The 17,944-nt window shown below is 40.4% G+C and overlaps 3 protein-coding genes across 4 annotated transcripts; 1 reads left to right on the forward strand and 2 right to left on the reverse strand.

Annotated features, from left to right (window-relative positions):
• Positions 1 to 910: 910 nt before the first annotated feature.
• On the reverse strand, positions 911 to 8,355 carry LOC102717439 (ALBINO3-like protein 2, chloroplastic). The gene is made up of 15 exons (XM_040525102.1): positions 7,912 to 8,355; positions 7,318 to 7,424; positions 6,824 to 6,951; positions 6,631 to 6,702; positions 5,282 to 5,383; positions 4,614 to 4,673; positions 3,575 to 3,640; positions 3,026 to 3,073; positions 2,485 to 2,583; positions 2,229 to 2,348; positions 2,081 to 2,136; positions 1,877 to 1,994; positions 1,710 to 1,775; positions 1,510 to 1,619; positions 911 to 1,353 (listed from the first exon to the last, which is right to left on the reverse strand). The coding sequence occupies exons 1-15, from the start codon at positions 8,352 to 8,354 to the stop codon at positions 1,218 to 1,220; spliced, it is 1,731 nt and encodes a 576-aa protein (XP_040381036.1). The 5' UTR covers position 8,355; the 3' UTR covers positions 911 to 1,217.
• A 177-nt stretch (positions 8,356 to 8,532) lies between these two features.
• On the forward strand, positions 8,533 to 10,555 carry LOC102717716. Its single transcript, XM_006655775.3, has 6 exons — positions 8,533 to 8,710; positions 8,839 to 8,912; positions 9,010 to 9,113; positions 9,250 to 9,318; positions 9,880 to 10,196; positions 10,275 to 10,555. Exons 1-5 carry the CDS (start codon positions 8,637 to 8,639, stop codon positions 10,150 to 10,152), a joined length of 594 nt encoding a protein of 197 aa, XP_006655838.1. The 5' UTR covers positions 8,533 to 8,636; the 3' UTR covers positions 10,153 to 10,196; positions 10,275 to 10,555.
• Positions 10,556 to 10,675: 120 nt separating this feature from the next.
• On the reverse strand, positions 10,676 to 17,534 carry LOC102713373 (fanconi-associated nuclease 1 homolog). 2 transcript variants are annotated; one of them, XM_040525007.1, is made up of 16 exons: positions 17,299 to 17,534; positions 17,036 to 17,192; positions 16,283 to 16,648; positions 16,122 to 16,219; positions 15,941 to 16,045; positions 15,097 to 15,358; positions 14,944 to 15,006; positions 14,381 to 14,455; positions 14,178 to 14,296; positions 13,240 to 13,310; positions 13,080 to 13,167; positions 12,812 to 12,952; positions 12,502 to 12,725; positions 11,999 to 12,272; positions 11,644 to 11,877; positions 10,825 to 11,415 (listed from the first exon to the last, which is right to left on the reverse strand). In XM_040525007.1, the coding sequence occupies exons 1-16, from the start codon at positions 17,419 to 17,421 to the stop codon at positions 10,966 to 10,968; spliced, it is 2,850 nt and encodes a 949-aa protein (XP_040380941.1). In that variant the 5' UTR covers positions 17,422 to 17,534; the 3' UTR covers positions 10,825 to 10,965. The 2 variants fall into 2 exon arrangements, with proteins under 2 accessions (XP_006656691.1, XP_040380941.1); XM_006656628.2 differs by having other exon boundaries at positions 10,676 to 11,415; positions 16,122 to 16,648; positions 17,299 to 17,470.
• Positions 17,535 to 17,944: the final 410 nt, after the last annotated feature.

The raw sequence follows: 17,944 nt of genomic DNA on the forward strand, positions 1-17,944 counted from the left end.
CAGGTTGCAGACGATGATCTCCGAGGACACCATCACGAGGCCGTTGCAATGCAGGGGCAAGTTCCAGTCGGCGGCGACGCCCAGGGGCAACGCCTCCTCGTGCGCGAGCTCCGCGGCGGCGGCGCCGTGCCCCTGGTAATGGAAGAAGCTGATCGTTCCCATCCGTTGGTCCGTCACGCTCCAGCACGGCATGACGATCATGGATGGCGGCGGCGCGCCGCCGTGGAGTGGTGCAGCTGGAGGCGCACGAAGCGCTGGTCGGCGACCATGGCGCGCCACGACCTAACACGGACCGAAACCGCAGGATGGACTTGACGGGGAGGCGGAGGAGGATTTGCTCGGCGACGTCGTCCGGGATGTTGGCCACGGTGGCGCCGATGGGGTTGCGCCGCCGCTTGCTCCGCGCACTCACACAAGCCATCGGTGAGGACGACTTCAGAGCCGTTGCATTAGAAAAGTCTATTTTAGCGCGCTCACGCGGAGCAAGGGCGCACCAACACTCCCAAAAACACTTTTTTTTTTACTCTATGTATATAAAGTTTGTATTTTTTTTATTTTATGTGTATAAATTTTACTTATGTAAATATATATATATATATATAATTTATATCTATAATATTTTATATATGTGTAATTTTGTATATATGAAGATTTTCAAATTGAAAGTTTGAATGTGTGTGTGTGTATATATGTTTATATTTTAAGTTTATATATAATTGTATAATGTATAATATATATATATATATTATACATTATACAATTATAAAAAAGAAATTCAGCCAAAATTTCGTCCATGTAGCACGGGCTACCCGCGTCGCTCAAGCCGCGGGGAGGACAGCGGCCGGCGGGCCCGGGGAGGTGGGACCCAGGGTTTGTGAGCATACTATACACAGGCAGTAATTAGCACAAATCTAATATGTTCTATAATTCCTCTTATCCTCTTCTTATGAGTCAAGACAGAACAAGTTTCAAGTTCATACACGAAACGAAGTTCCAGGAAAAGGTGCTCAGATCAAATGCTGAGTAGACGTACATACCGCCTGCTTTACTTTACAAATTTGATGCACCCATATTCCTGGTCATAACTGCAGACTTTTATAGCATTCAGAGTACATATGATTGGTATTGTGTAAATTGTGGTGTAAAATTTTATTGTTTGTCAAAAAAGGAACGAAACACATCTAAAATGGCTGACTCTCATCAAAGTTTCTCGCAACTCAGTGTTCTGATTTCCTATAATCTTCTGTTGTTTCATCACATTGTTTCAGATATATCTCGAAATCAGGATCATAGGCAGCTGCTCGTTGCACGAATTTGACAGCCTCAGATTTCCGTCCCTCATTAATTAGTATACTGCAAAGAGATATTGGTGACTTCAATAAACATCAGCATGTTAGACAAGCATGGGAGATATGAACAAAACATACTTGGCAAAATTAAGTTAGGTACATGCAGTTGAAAGTGATAGCACAACACATACAATATAATCTCCAGTGTTCCAACATTTACCTTCCTAGAATGACCAGTCCTTGGAAATAGCATTTTTTGTTAATATCTTTTTCCGGTTCCTTTAGTTCTGATAATCTCTGGAGGATTTCGATTGCCATTTTATTGTCACCCTAAAATAGAAAAAAAATACAAAATGGTTATACTATCCACTATCATTCCAGATGCTTCAAAAGCCAGGTAATTATGTAGTATTGATCTACCTGCTGCATTCGCGAAAGGCCTGCACAATAGCATGCAAGCACAAGAAGTGGATCCTGCTCTTCAATCTACACAACAGACAAAAGATGAGTCTTAAGTCTTAAACTACTACCCACCTGCCTCAAACCATCTTCACGAGTACTAAAGAATATATGAGGTTACAACAAACCTTCGGTATAGCATGTTCAAAACACACTGTGGCTTCAGGAAACAATTTGTTTGAGAACAATGCTTGTCCCATACCAATCAATGCTACATAAAGATTTGGGTCTTTCTCTATTGCTGTTCTGCGGAGACAAAATTATCCGTTAACTTCCAATGTATGAATTGTATGTTAGCCAACTGAAAGCATTACACCAAGTCAACCTGCTACCTAATCAGTGGGATAGCTTGATCCTGACATCCATTTTCCAAATGTTGTAACGCTTGCTATTAAAAAAAAGCAACCGAGTACATTATGAAATATATTCCATGGGAAGATTATGTAGATTATATGCATTCATAACGAAAAAGATTCATACTTCAAGAAGCTCTTCAGGTGAAGTGGACTCAGATACTTTTCCTTCCAAAATTTTATTGGCAATTTCATTATCAGGTGATGTCAAATTAGTATGCATGCCAGCATCTTCAAGGGGCCATTGCTGAAAGATTTACCACCAATAAAACACAAACTTCAGAAGGATAGCACGTGAGTTCATGGAGAAGATTGAATGCAATAATCTGGTCCAGCTAATATATCAATATTTAACAGTGGCTACATACTGCCAATGCCTCTACCTGCATCATCTTATGACCCACACGAGGAGACTTTTGGTGAACACCAGCATCAGGCAATCCCAACATCTTCTTGACAGCATCATTTCTGAGGGATAATTGCTGCATTTTTATCATTGGACAATTAGATGCAACGCAAAATACAGTGTAAACTACAGCACGCTATAGCACGCTATGTAACTAAAGTATATGAGAACCTAACATAATTGTTTGTTGCCTACTGGAACTGTAAAAAGATGTGTTATAGCATAACAACACATGCCAAACTTGTCCATATATTGGACTAAAAGAAAATTGTCAGAAATCGAAGAAAGAGAACTCTATTGAACCTGGTCTGAACCTCTTCTTTATTCTAGATAAAACTGTGAGACTCTCTATTTAACTCTACACACTTCTCTAGAAAAGATGTAACAGAACAAGCTTTCCTTGTACTATCATATACATACAGATATGTAGGCATGGGGTCAATAGAAACATGGATGTTGGATATTCCAATTTGACTAACAAATGACTTTTATACGAGAAAACAAAATATGGTACTGACCTGAGCTACAGTAATGAAACCATTTGTAGTCCAGTAGACCAGGCTACCCTGCCAATCAAAAATAGAAGTAAACGGAATGCAGCACTATCACCTGAATTGTGATCTGAATGAAACAGAAGTTACAAGAATTTGTGTTCTTCAGTCTGTTTGAAATTGTGGATGATGATAACCATGCTTTCTATGACAACGCATTCAACTGAATGATTTTATCCAAATCAGATCACACTGGTCTTAATTGTAATACATGGAGTTGGGTACGGGGTATGGAGATCGATAGTAAGGCAGACACCCTTAATTGGCTAACTAGGAACTGTTCTCTTGTGACATCTACCGAGGCCCCAAAGTCCCATTGAAGAAGATTTTGATTAATATCATGCTTAAGCAAAATACAGTGACTAGTGTTGGCAAATTTGTTTTAGTCCCATCTATCTATACTGAAATGTAGAATAAAAGAAAGTCAGACTTTCTAAAAATATTTTCACTATGATATTCTAATGTGCATGATATTCATATGTAAATAAATACTAAAACAATTTGCGAGAATCTGACCTGAGGAACGACATATCCAATTAGAAATAAAGGGATAGTCAGGATCTCAAGGTATACCCTGAAGTACTGCAAATAAGAATATCAATACATTCAGAAGGACAAAAGGAAACATAAGCTAGAATTTAACGATTGATGTGGAACTAAATTCACAGCATTTGATGAACATTATTAACCAAAATAAAATATTGTTAATGCCCTATTGTAGCCACCAAGATCAAGATAACCGAACTACCAAACATAATTCATGGATGATGCCCCTCAAGAATCTTCAGAGATAGAAGCCCATGCAAAGAAACTAAAGCTGTCTGGCAAATACAAAACTAGCATGTGCCAATACAGGTTGAAATTTATAAAAACTGATGTGGTTTTTCCCAAGGCAAAGCAGCATAAGCATGTTAGCCGATATAGGGTTGCAATAGCTGATTTGCAGTTTTTTTCCAGTACTCATCGGTTTCAGTACCTGCCCCAATTACCCGGTGGATAACTGGTCAGTATGAATAAAAATGCATTGCTCTCTCTATACTTGACGGTAACTGGTTAGTTTAAATCAAAAATACTTCCTTTCTATCCGATTTACACATTCTACATTTTCTAACCTCAAACGACATTTAATTAAAAACACTACCCAAATCAATCTACCAACAACATGCTACCAGAACCCACCAGGGAAAACTAGTACAGAGGCAAAGCCAACATGCACATGCTAGTATAACATACATTATACAGTTATAACAATGGTGCCATTTGACAGTGAAAATGGGTGCATTGAGCATTTCAACACTGTATGATCTAACTACAGTAAAAACTCAGTATATTCTTGGTAATATCTAGCAACTAAACCCCTTAACCATATACATTCATCCACCACCGGCTTTCACCAAACAAGTAAAAAAACGTGAAAATTTCTGATTGACTTGCCGATCAACAATTTTATTATGATAGGATCTTGGTAACAAGCCAGTTTCATGTCAGTAATTTACTGGGGAAACTTGTGACAAATACAGATTATGTTCTGTTCTCAATGATTTTAGGAACATACCTTTGCCAGTATGCCAAAAATACCTGGATAATGCTTGGTCTGGGTTCCATGAAAGGAAATCTGCAACAACAAACCAAACAATCATCAACATGGTCAAAATATGAACCTTCATCAATATGATCAAAACTAAGTAGCTGTAGGTTAATTCACTGTGGGACATCAGACCTACTCCCTCCGTTCCAAAATATAGAAACCTAGTACTAAGATGTGTCACATCCAGTACTAGGTTTCTATATTTTGCAACAGAGGTAGTATTTATGTGCTCCATCCACCAAAAGACAGATGAAGTAAGCAACCAATAGAAATCAAAATCAGCAACAATAATATTTAAAGTCCTTAATGCAATATCAGACTAGCTCAATACACACTCTCATTAGGCGGCTATATCAACTATTCTCAGCAACCTTGTTTTGATATTGATAATTGATAGCAACCATGCAGAAGGATATCATAAACCTTAGGTGTTTGGAACATCCAACCAATTATCGCAAAACACAAGCCTATGAGAAGGAAATAGAAGCAACCAAGCATAGCCTTTACTTCATCTGCCTTTTTACAAGTTCTATGATCTATCTGTTAGATAGGCACGAGACTTACATGATAAAAGGTCACACTTGAAAAGGGAAAGTAGTAAAACAATACATGAAAGAAAACTGCACGGAGAATACCTGAACATTTAAGTAATGGAGACCTGCAACTAGGGTAGGAAAAACAAGGCCTGAAGAACCATGTGAAAATTCGGTCAAGTTATGAAACCACAGAATACCGCCCTGTATATAATTATCAAAAAATGAATACAGAAGGTTAAATCAGAAGAGGGTCAAATAAAATAAACTACTAGACAGTATAAGAATATGATGTGACTAGTACCTACTTGTAACACAACTTAAATAGACATTATCTGTTCTAGCTCTTTCGACAGAACAGTCAAGTCACCTTGAACAATATAGTACAAATAATATTTTTTGCAATTCCATATCACTTTTTTTATTTTTTAAGGACTAGATGACCTAATGCATGTGTGACAGCATTTGTTAACTGTATTCTATTTTATCCAGCAAACATGCCTAAGACAAAGGAAAAACTGTCATACAGTTTTTATTCTTTTAGAATTCTAAGAAGATGTATCATAATTTTAATAAATAGAAATGTTCTTTTTTAGCATATGAAAGTATAAAGGGGCCTTCTACAATGGAATTTAAAGCATCAAAAAAGCACTAAATATGGGCATAGCTCATGAATAGTAATAGAAACAGGGGAAAACACTACCTATAATAAAATGTGCACCCTCCATCCCAAAATATAAGGACTTTTAGAGTTGGCCACAGGTATCTTTATCTTTACTCCTACTAGTATATTTCCCATGCGTTGCAACGTGATTTAATTAAAAAAATATGATTAGCATATTATTAAAGTAGAGTTAATAAAAGTGGTTTGATATATAGGTCTTAGTTATTTTTCCTTTCAAAAATGATGAGAGAGTTGGTGTAGAGTAGGTGGCAGATTCACCATCACCATTACTACTCTTTATAGGAGTATTGATCAACACCCAATGGTGGTGGCTGGTGGCAGTAAAAAAAATGGTTATAGACCTATGTGTCAACCAACTCCACTAACTCTATTTTTTCATGAAAAGAAAAAACTATGCAATGAATATACCCACATGTCAGTAATAAATATATACAGTTATTAAGAGATGGTACATATAAAAATAGTATTAATAACATGCTAATGATATTTTTAATAAAATCTCGTTGCAATGTATGGGCAATATGCTAGTAAAGGAGAAAGAGGGAGTTGTGATTGGTTGAGTGAGACGAGGGAGCAGGTGGAAAGATAGTTATTTTTGGGACAGATTTTGAATGCTAAACGTAGTTATATTTAGGGACAGAGGGAGTAGCTACTGACACAATGGCATTCAGTCCACCAAACGTGGTACTCTTTAGAGGAAACTAGAGTCTAGTAAAAACGTGTAGTATATAAAAAAGAATTGGGTGCAGAGATACCTTCTACATACATTATCTAGTCCAGGGTGATTACTCAAGCACATAGTCCGTATTGTTGACATCCACAGTATAAAGAACGGGAACTGCATATTCAACAAACAAGGAAATACTTTGGAAAATAAATTATGATGCAAATGTAATATTCATAGCTATTATTGGACAATATCAAGGATATATGATCTTTTCACAATGTCCTATCATTACCTGGACTGAAAAGTAGGCCCAATTCCAAAGAAAGGAGGGGCAACCAAGTTCTCGCCTTTTCTTCTGATAGAGAGAGAACTGGTCACGAAAGCTCCTTCCTGATAGAGGAGGAGGGAGTGGAGGAGGCACTTTAAAAGGAGATATATGAGAATGGAATCAGACACAAACATGAAGAACAAATATAAAGAATACGAATCCAATGGGTCAACTCCATGACCGAATTCAAGGCTCTGGCTTACCTAAAATAAGCATTTTGACATAAAGAATTGAATATTCACTATTGCAACTGGAAGGGGTTAGTATTCATATAGTATTTTTTTTCGGATGGTTAATGTATATGAGCCAATTGGGAAATTAGAAAAAAAAGTTTCTGAAAGACAAAGAACCATATTAATCGGATATTTGAAATGTACAAGAAGACAATATACTGTAAAGACGTTTTTATGATGTGATAAAGGACAATCAGCAGTGTGCAAAACAAATTTAGAACTCACATTCTGGTAACAGTTCACCAATCCTAGCAACCTTCTTAATTTGTGTTATAAGTACTGGAAGTATCAACAGTCTCATGGCCACAGTTGACAGAGAAATTGTTATCCACCTACAATAAAGAATCCAGGATACTCTCTCAATTCAAGACGTACGATACAAAATGAATATGACTAACACTTGCAAACACCAAAGTACAATGATTCAAAACACCAGAACCACCTAATTGCTTTGATATGACATTTGTGATCAGGACTCGCGTACTCGTGTGATACTTTAGAAACAGAACTCTGCAATTCCCTTGCAGCGCAGCACTCTACTCCATCCGTCCCAAAATGTAGCTACCTAGGATGGGTTTTGGGACGGAGGGAGTACATGAGAACACTACACGAGAGGTATTCATTATTAAAGCGCATGAGAAGGGCAAAAACCAACTAAACCAATACCAATACGAATGAAGAACGAGTTTAAAATGTGCGAAATTTGCAGTAAACAACTCATTTACCCCCAATACTTAATCGGAAAGCTCCCGCATTTCAAATGGAGCCTGAAGTTTCAACGGATTGCAGCAAGAGCAGTTACGACAGCAGGAGGCATACCATGGGATCCCGGTGAGACTATGGAATCCGTCGAGGAGGTCGATCAGTGAGGTGACAGCAAACCCCAACGAGCTGCCGCCGCCATCGCCGCCGGCGGCTACTCCGACGGCATCCGACGAGGCACTTGCGGTGCTGGCGACCACCTCCGCGTAATCAACGCTACCCGCGTCGCGCAGGTAGACGCCTTCCCCCTCGGCGTGCACCTCCTCTTCGGGAGCCTTCTCCGACGGCGGCGACGAGCGGGAGTACCAGGAGAAGCTGCGCGCGGGGACCGCGAATGGGAGCAGCGGCACGCGGGGGGGCAACGGGAGCGGAGGAGCGGGGACGGTCGCGGGGCTTGGATAGGCGGAGAGGTGGTGGCGGAGCACGGACAGCGGCGTCGCGAGGCGCCGCCTTCCGCCGCCGCCGGCGAGGCGGCCGAGGAGGCGAAGCGGAAGCGCCATGTGGTGTTCGTGGCGGCGGCGACGACGTTGACGTGACGTCACGGGAGCGTCTAAACTAAAGCACGCGACGAGATCCCCTGAGCCGTCCGATCAGAAATGGGCGGCTCAGATCCAATCTGTCATGTAATTTTTTCGTAAAGCCCCCTGTATTCGTTTGGAATCGCAGTTCTGGGCCTAGGTTTCTTCTCCCCCTCCTCTTCCCAGCCGAGAACCCTAGTCTCCTCGGTCTCCGGCTCGGCGAGGCTGCGCGGCGCGGCACCGGGTCCAGGCGGCGGCGGCGAGATGGTAGTGGCGTCCGGCGGAGGGCGGAACGCGTGGGCGAAGGATATGACCATCCGCCGCAGGATTGCCAGCATGTGAGCTCCCCAACCTGAACTCCTCGGATTCTTTTTTTTTTTTTTGAGAAGAGAGAGAAAGCTCAGAGAGAGAGAGAACTTTAGCTGTCAAGTTGCGAAGTTTGATGCTTTGTGTGATATGAGCGCAGATTCAACAAGACGAGGGATCATTTTCCGTCCCTGAAAGATTACAACGACTATCTTGAGGAAGTCGAAGATATGAGTATGTTGTTTTTGCTTGTCTGAAGTCTGTAGGTTGGTCAGTGAATGAGGCAGATGTTTTGATCAATATTTGCTTGTTTAAATTTCGTCCTTTCAAGCTTTCAACCTGATTGAGGGGATAGATGTTGAGGTGATTGAAGCTAAAATTGCCAGGTATCAACAGGAAAATGCTGAACAGATATATTTGTCCCGAGCTAAAAGGGTATGTTGTTCGTCGTTGAGGGCTCTTGTGGAGTAAATGTTTTTCTTGTACAGAAAAAATTCCACTATGGCCCATCCAGCTGTTTTTCAATTGTATGATTGAAAACCAATTTCTTTCGGCATGTTTCTGTCTGTAGGCTGAAGATCTTGCTGCCGCACTTAAAGCAAGCAGAATGAACCCCGGAAAGGCTGGGGCCGATGGCACGGTTAGTTGACATTGTCACACTAGATTATGCAGTTACTATAGTTTTGCATCTTTGACCGTATAGGCGTGTTGAGGATTTGACGGTTGGATGTGTATATACATGAGAAATTCCATCGTCTTTGGATGATTGCAAGTCTTTGGACAGCATTACATATGAGTCCTTAATAGATCCTAACTGTATAAAGCTCTAATAAAATTTCTTCAGAAACTTGCGTCAATGGAACACGGAATTGTAAGTGCAAAATTTTGAACCTTTTTTTTTAATTTGGCATCCTATCAAAAGAAGTTTGATACAAGACTTCAAAGGAGAAATAAATAATCTCCGCAAATTGTGATCAGCTGAAACATGCCACCATGACTGCAGTAGATATGACGGCTTTGCTGATATAAAGGCCAACCTTTGGTTTCATTCTTCTCCCCCACTGTTTTCTCTGTAACTGCAACATCTGAAATTGATGCACTCATTCATTGGTCCAATCCACTGTAATATGTTCTAATTTGTTGTTTACTACAAATATGTGGTATTTATTCCAAATTTTGGTACTTTTGCAACTTGTAACAGGCTGCTGGAAGCTCTCAGGGCATTAGCAGTGGCGCGGGAATTCAGCAAGGCCAGTATGCGCCTGCTGCCGTTCCTCGTGGACTAGGCCAGCCCCGGCCGACAGGAATGGCCCCTCAACCAATTGGTGATTCATCAGTTCATCCTCTTCTTCAAGGTGATGATGAGGGGACCATGAGGCTACGTGCTGAGAGAGGAGCTCGAGCAGGTGGATGGAGTATTGAGATGTGCAAGAGAAGAGCACTACAGGAAGCGTTTAGTAGCATATTCGTCTGATGGTGAGGTCAGAGACAGCAGCACCTGAACTGCAGAAATGCCTGGTAATTTTGTGACAACTGACAACCTTCAGATGATTGGCTATGGCTCAAACATGAAGTTCTTTTTTTGTTTTTTGGCAGTGGGGATAAAAGCAACGATCGTCGTCAACTTACCATCTATCTGGAAAATGAAAATTGTGCGTTGCTGTTTTTGTTCATAGCCTGCCTAAGTTATCAAAAGCACATCGTGGTACTTGTGACAACTGATTAGTGAGACTGGCTGTTTTGTGTGTTAACGTGTTTATTTTTTTTCTCTGGCTTCTCATCCAACAATTTTGGCGGTGTTCTTTTCAAGCTGGAGACAAAAGATTATCTAATTTTGTGGTAGCTATTTAATGATGTAAATAATGAAATTAGTTGCTGTAAATTTGAAAATTTATTTAGAAAGGTGAGAGTGCATCTTTTAGCAATACGGGAAGCGTGCATGCAAAAACTAGAAAAAACTGAAAACAATCAGAGAAAACACAGCAATTTCATCGCCCGTTTGTAGAACCCAATTCCTTTTCCGAATCAACACATCAACCTACAGATAGCTAGTCCAAATTGGGAGCTGCCAATTCTTATGAACCTCAACATAACTAAACATGAAAGGCACTAAATAAAGTTGTCGTATCCTTCCACTCTTGAAGATCTAGTAGATTAATTGCAATAACGTCGTTGTTCATACGTTACAGTTCTTGACCCTCTAATCAATTGAAAAAAAAAATCTATGCAGATATGATCTATTTAATAGAAATTTTTACACATTTATAACTTGAACTCAGGACCTATCTTATCTCCTCTTAGAAACCGGGCTCACTTTGCAAACTTCCACATCAAATCCAAAGTCCATGAGAACAAGTATCCAGGCACGCTGTTGCTCAGACAGCTGGTCCCTCGGTCCCTTGACCTCCACAAGTTTAGCTTCGCCGCCACCTCGTTCGTCAGGGAAACGCCATAGCAGCAAATCGGGCGTCCCACTAGACCAGCTTCTGTAATCGAGGGCTAGATGTCGGAGGAGAGATGCCAGGCGATGGCCACCGGTGCATACGACGGCAGCTCGTAGATCTGTCAAGGAATTCCGGTCCCAGTTAACGCCTCTGCAGGATGTCCCTTGATGTAGCTCCCACGAACTGATAAGCATTTCTTCAGCCATACCATCTTGAATTTTTTTCAATTGGGACTCTACGAGGTCCTTTCTTGATCTGTAGAAGTCATCCGTTTCCAGGTCCAGAGGGGCTGTCTGCAAGAGAACATGAAAAATCAAGCTATGCAAAAGTGTACCTGAGAAACTATTAGCCTAAAGTATGTAATAGCCTGATCTATCAACAGATTAATATAATAACGGCATGAATCCACCTCAAAAATAGTATGCCAAATTTACAATAAAAAGCAGAACGGTTGCTAGTCGTGTCTACATCACACACATGGTTAGGTACTAAAAGACATGCCTAAAAAGTTGTTCACCTACCTGAAATTTTGCCTGGAAAACATCCACTATGTCTGAAAATATTACATCCCACATTAGGAGGCCAAAGATTGTCATCCAAATGCCACCCTCTGAATGGGTACCTTGCCAACCCCCTCCTTCGTCTGCGTAATATTGTAGAGCTAACTGCTCTACCCCACAAAGTTCACCATCATATCCATAAAATATGTTCTTTGCACCTGTTTCACAATTTAATGGTCTTCCTTCTATTTTTACCTGTTATTCAATGAAGCGCCACAAGTATATTTCCTTATTTAGCAAGCCTATACAACCCTGACGCAATAGATCAAAAGGAAAGTTCTAATGCCCACAAATAGGAGCATCAGGTGATATGTACCTCATTTATATTTCTCTTAACAGCATTGGCATAACTGGGAGTTTTCCAGCGCCGTGGAGGTTTGCTTAAACGCAAAACTCTCCTTTGCAGTGCAATCTTTGGACCAGCACGGACCCATGGATCAATTACCCCTGCTTCAGCTATTGACAAGCTCTCATTTTGACGATTCATGTGCTCCAAATCAACAGATAACCTCAGGGTCCAATATCCTCGCTTTCTATCAGAATAAACTGTACTAAGAAGTCTCTTTAGAATTCTAATTGCGTCAGTATACCTGTAAAGTATAATCAGCACAAAATGTGGTTCACCAAATTAATAAAATGACAATACAGGCACATCATACCATGCAAAGAAGCTAATAAACTCTTTCAGTTGCACTGAACCACAAAATGCGGTTCACCGAATTAATAAAATGCAGGAAGGAACTAGTATGGCTAAAGCTTCGTGTCAACTAAAATAGCATATCTTATAAAATCAATAGATCTGAAGAGATTGCATTGTACCTACGGTCACGTTCATAGACAGAAACACCTAAAGTAAGTATCTTCGGATAGACCCAGGAAGCTGAAAAACGTGAGAAGAATGATGGGGGACACTCAGCCATAGTTGCATTTTCTTCTTTTGGCAAGGCGCTTAGTCGATTCTCAGATAACTCAATGCATCTTGTCACAATTTCCATGTTATTATTATCAAGAGATTGATCCATTACCTGTGCCACTTGAATAGCCTAAATGTAGTGTAGAAAGTGAATAAAATTGAGAAGTGCAAGTTATAAGTTTGTGGAGGAAACAAAATGAAGATGAAAAGTTAAACCTCTTCATACTGAAGTAGATCACTCCTTTCCTTAAAAACACGGTTAGAAATGGTACAGGCATAGACCGGAAATCTCACAAGACCAAGATCCACTAACAGAAAGGATGAAAGGTCTTGATCACCATTTAGAAAAAAGAGCCTCTGCATAATTTATCAATCATGATCATCATTACATGGCAAAAGTAGCTATCGGATGAAATAATGATGTTGACAGCATGCACAGTAAAGCAAGATTTAGATTTTATAACTTAAAATAGTTAGCATTCACCTGGACACGCCACAGAAGTTCATCAGCCATATCAGAAGTTCTTATGCATGTTCCTATCCATTTCAGAATTCGCTTTTGTAGAACTGTGCTGCATGTTCCAGAAGTGAATTTTCTTATAAGGCCATGATATCCAAAAATGCAACTAGCACAGAGCCTTTACCAGGTTCCACTATCATATAAAGACTGGAGGGTGCTAAGAAGCTCATGTCGGCGTGTGCAGTTAGCGTTAGTCTGATAGCAAAATAAAGGAGAAAATCCACTGAGTAAACCAGCTCGTGGACAGATACAAACTGAAAGGAAACGATGTACAGAATAAAAAAATCCCGATAACGTTAGCATCCAATGGTGAACTAGAGCGAAAAGGGCTCTAAACTTCAGAGATGCACGCTAGTTCTATCCATCCATTCAGAGTATGTCATTTCTCTGATGCTCATCATTTTTTTAGAAAATCTCTCTCCATCAATTTGATCAGGGAACATGTTTCTACATATCTATTGTTGGGGCATTCCATGTTATCCCTTATTACAGCCATTTTGTCCAAAGTTTGTCTTTGTATGTGTGCATGATTTAGGGTTCAGTGCTGAACTACTGATTGTATTCTATCGTCAAATCCTATGTAACTCTCCCCTCCTTGTTCACATCATTTTGTAGGTTATCACTATCATGTTTGTGCTTTGTTATTTTTATCTAATATATGCATCGCTATGTGTGCTCAGATAAGCTTAATTAATATAAATATAGATCAGTAGTTTCGCCAATGAATCGTCATTAATCTGTTGCAGTATTAATAGTCTAATTAATCAAGTGCACCACTATAAATCCCAAAGTTGGGCATTTTGCAAGTAGCCAAATATGAACCGACTGTGATTCTGTGTTCTCTAAAAGAATTAACAAATGGTGATTCTCAAAGTCAAGATGAAAATATTTGGACAACGGCTGAATCTTGCCAGATATTACATCAAGCGGTCAAATTGCCAAAAAGGATAATGCACCAAACACGAAGCTCACTTCATCAATCTTCAATATCACTGTTTGCTCAACATGCAAACATCAAGCATGTGCATTGTGAGGAAAATAATTAAATATGAGATTGAAAACCTTTTGGAGCTCTTTTAGAATTTCTTTCATTTCAGGAACACTTAGCACATCAAAAACCTCCTTCATATTATATTTAGATAGATCATTCACGCTGGATATCATGTCAATATAACCTGCCACTATATAAGAAACATATCATGATTCAAGCAGCTAAAGTACGTCTACATATGAATTAGTATAAATGAGCAGGTCCAGGTTATTACACTTAAGTTCCATGGCTGCCTGCCCCAGATCTGATATCTCTCGATATGAGATACTGCTTATTTGAAACCATGGCCCTGCAAGAAATTTTAGTCAACTTTTTTATACTTATATTTATAAGTATGTGTATCAAACTACCCAAGTAGCACATGCATTAAAAGTCTAGAAGCATTGTGGATGGTTATGAATTAAAGGGGAAGATAAACAGATCAATAAATTAATACAGAATCGTAGCAAACTCTGGTTAATTGCTGAAGTACAGTAGTACACAATGTAAATCCCTAGATATTATGGATTAATCATGTCAGACTTAATCGCTTTAACACGGTAAGAAAGCAGCATAGCAAACATTTAAATGTGAATGGGTGGATAGTCTAGGCAATTAAGTAGCACAGGGAGCCCCTTCTCAAAGTAGTGCTCCCAAATTCATGTAGTGCATCTGCTATACTTTGCTAAGACCAAAAATTCTTAACAGGCTACTTCTATAAGTCTCAAATTATATATATGTAAGCAAGAATAAAATAAAATGAACATCTCAGATATTACTTGATGCCAATATAGCAACCTTTTCGAGTGTAGATCCTAACAAAGAGCCTTTGTCCATCATCTGATAACAACTGAAAAGAATCTGTTGAGGATAAGAACATAAAGTCCTCAATAAATACTTTTTTTAATTCACAGGTATAAGATATATAGTAGGGAAGGAATATTAAACAACCTAAAAATGACTTTTCCTTGTCAGTAAAGAGGCGTGAATGGTTTTCCATCACATCTGTTATCATCAAACTAAAATTTGTTTGGTATCTTGTACTGCTAGGCCGCTGCAACTTTCCATTTCCAACAGCACCTATGAAATTTTCCCATAAGAACTGCGGATGCTTCAGATCGTCATGTGTTTCATTTTTATCTTTACATTTCTGACAAGTAAGCTGGATTGGAACATGATCAAATTGTTGTTCAGGCACACCAACCACACAACCCTAACAAGCAGAAAAACATTAGAAGTCAAATGGTTATTAACTTGGTAGTACAGAGTTCATCTGTGACACAGCAAATGGAGTGAAACCAGTATTTGCACTGAATTAATAGCACTGATATTGAAGGTCACCGCCAAATAATTTGAAGGAGAAATAGCACTACTGGATTAAGGGAATCAACATCGCCTCAATGTTCTGAATGGAATGCCTTGCTTAAAGAGAAGGACTAGCTAGAGTGCCTGACAGGCTGACAGTAGCATATAAGACTAGCTAGAGTGTCTGATGGCTGACAGTAGTATATAAAGTAATAATCATTATGCAGCTGTTATGTATAATGCATGCATTAACATCAGGAACCATTCACTAAGATGGCATGGGGTCAATGTTGGTTTTGTCACCACCTATAGGATAGTTAAAGTAGAACTTGAAGGGAAACATAGTAATAATAGCTGTAGTTCAATCAATGTTATGCATTCTACATAAATACAACATTTACATCTACCTGCATATGTTAATTCAACAAGAAGACCTAATGACAGCAGACCATATTACACTTCTTATGTGGTAATGAAGAACTAAGCTCACCTTGCATTCAATGTATTGTCTGTCCAGTAGAGGAGCTAGAACTTTAGCCAGCTCTCGAGGTAAGTATCCAAGCATCTGTTCACGCTCATAGCCTGCATAAAGCACCTATGCATGGTATTAAGAAAAAAATGCCCACATAAGAAGCATATCAACAGGAGTTTGTTTAGACAAAATGGAAAACCTTGATAGCATCAGGGTCCTTTGCATTCTGTGGGTCTCTGGAAAGAGCAATGCTCACACCTTCTTGCAGTTCTATGTTTTCATGGAACCTCCTGCCCACTATGACAGTGTCAACTACTACTATGTTGCTAGAATCTGTCACTGAAAGTGCATCAATAGTACATGAGAATGCCTCAGTTGGAGGGATATGGGACAAGTTCTTCTTTCCTACACCATTGTTTGCAGTATTTTCCCTGTATGATAAGAATGTATCCGGTGGAATACATGTATCACATGTCTCTGCAGTGTCAAGAGAGTCATAAAGGCAACCAGGTGATGAAGCATTAGCACTTCCCTTTGGATTGACCGTTTCATTGTTCAACGAAAAGAATGCTCCATCACTAGATACATTTCCATCAGTCAGTTCCATATTTTCTGTCTCGGGATTATTGTTCAAAGCAGGATCACCCGCGGCTTTTTTACTGAAACTGAAATCAAGAAGGGTGCTCTGAGTTAACTTCCGTTTTGTTCCTCTTGTCAGGCACATATCTGCATGGTTAAATGCCAGGATGAGAGAGTAAAGCTTCGGAAACTCTAACAGGTAGTCGACACAGTAATTCACTTGGACCAAATAAGTTCCACAAACACCTATTTGATATCACCAATCAACCAAGATGATGACAGTGCAGCGTGAGAGCGATAAGCTACAACTACGCTATGCCAATTTGTAGCTGCGCAGTGTAGCTAATCGGATCAAGCAGCCACAGCCCAAGGCATTGTGGCAGCCGAGGCCTTTGGGTGCTCCAATCAGAGCGCCATTCATTATTTCATTAGTGAGCTTGGGATGGACTAGCTAGAAGTATTCCCGAGCAAGGGAGCACTCGACATCCCGCGGGCTCAGTAGAGAGATTGGAGTTCATGGATGCGAATACGGACCGAGGTGCGTATTGACGCAGTAATCCGTGCCACGGATGGGCTCGCCGCAGACGGGGCAGGCCACCCACTCCGCGCCGGCGCCGGCGCCGTCGCGCGCAAGCCCTCCCGACGAAGAGCCAGCCGCAGCGGCTTCCCTCTCCGCGTCACCCGCGTCGACCTAGAGAAGAAAAAAAAACGAAGAGACGTTAGGAACCGAGGCGGCGAGATCAGCCGAGCCGGCGACGCGGGTGAGTTCGTCGCGCGAGGTCCGAGGTTTGACCGACCTGGAGGGAGCGGGAAGGGGACGACGGGGGCAAGGCACCGAAGGAGAGGGCGGCGGGGAGAGGGGAGGAGCAGCGGCGGCGCCGGCCGATGAGGCGGACCAGGCTCTCCCGCCCCCTCAGCATGGCCGCCTGCGCGCGGCGAGGAGGCGAGTGGCGGCGCGGCGAGGAATGAATGGGAACGGAAGCGTAGAGGAGAGCGGTGGAAGCGGAAGCCGCGCGTTTTTTCTTCTTCTTCTTTTCTTTTTCGGAATTGTGTGTTTCGCGGGGCAGAGTGGGGGTGCACCGCGGTGGAATTCGCTCCATTATAAATTCTTACCGTAACATAAAAATGGTGACGTTAAATCTAGAAATACGTATAAAGCATATATATTAATATGTGAATAAATTTAGATAAAATAGAAAAATATTTAGAATACTACTTATTTCGTCAATTGCTTTCCATTTAAATATTTTTCTCATTTATTTCCTCCTCCATTCCTTCTTATTATTAAGGGCATATTCCTTTTAGGTATTAATATCTGCTCAATAATTTAAATATATATATATATTTGGATGGAGATAGTATATTGCAGGTTTCTTTTGACGAAAGTAAAATATATCGCAGGTTTCTTGCACGTTGCTTCTGACTTTGAGCCAGCTTAGCTGT

The sequence above is a fragment of the Oryza brachyantha genome, chromosome 6 (genome assembly GCF_000231095.2).
Source record: "Oryza brachyantha chromosome 6, ObraRS2, whole genome shotgun sequence".
Taxonomy (NCBI): Eukaryota; Viridiplantae; Streptophyta; class Magnoliopsida; order Poales; family Poaceae; genus Oryza; species Oryza brachyantha.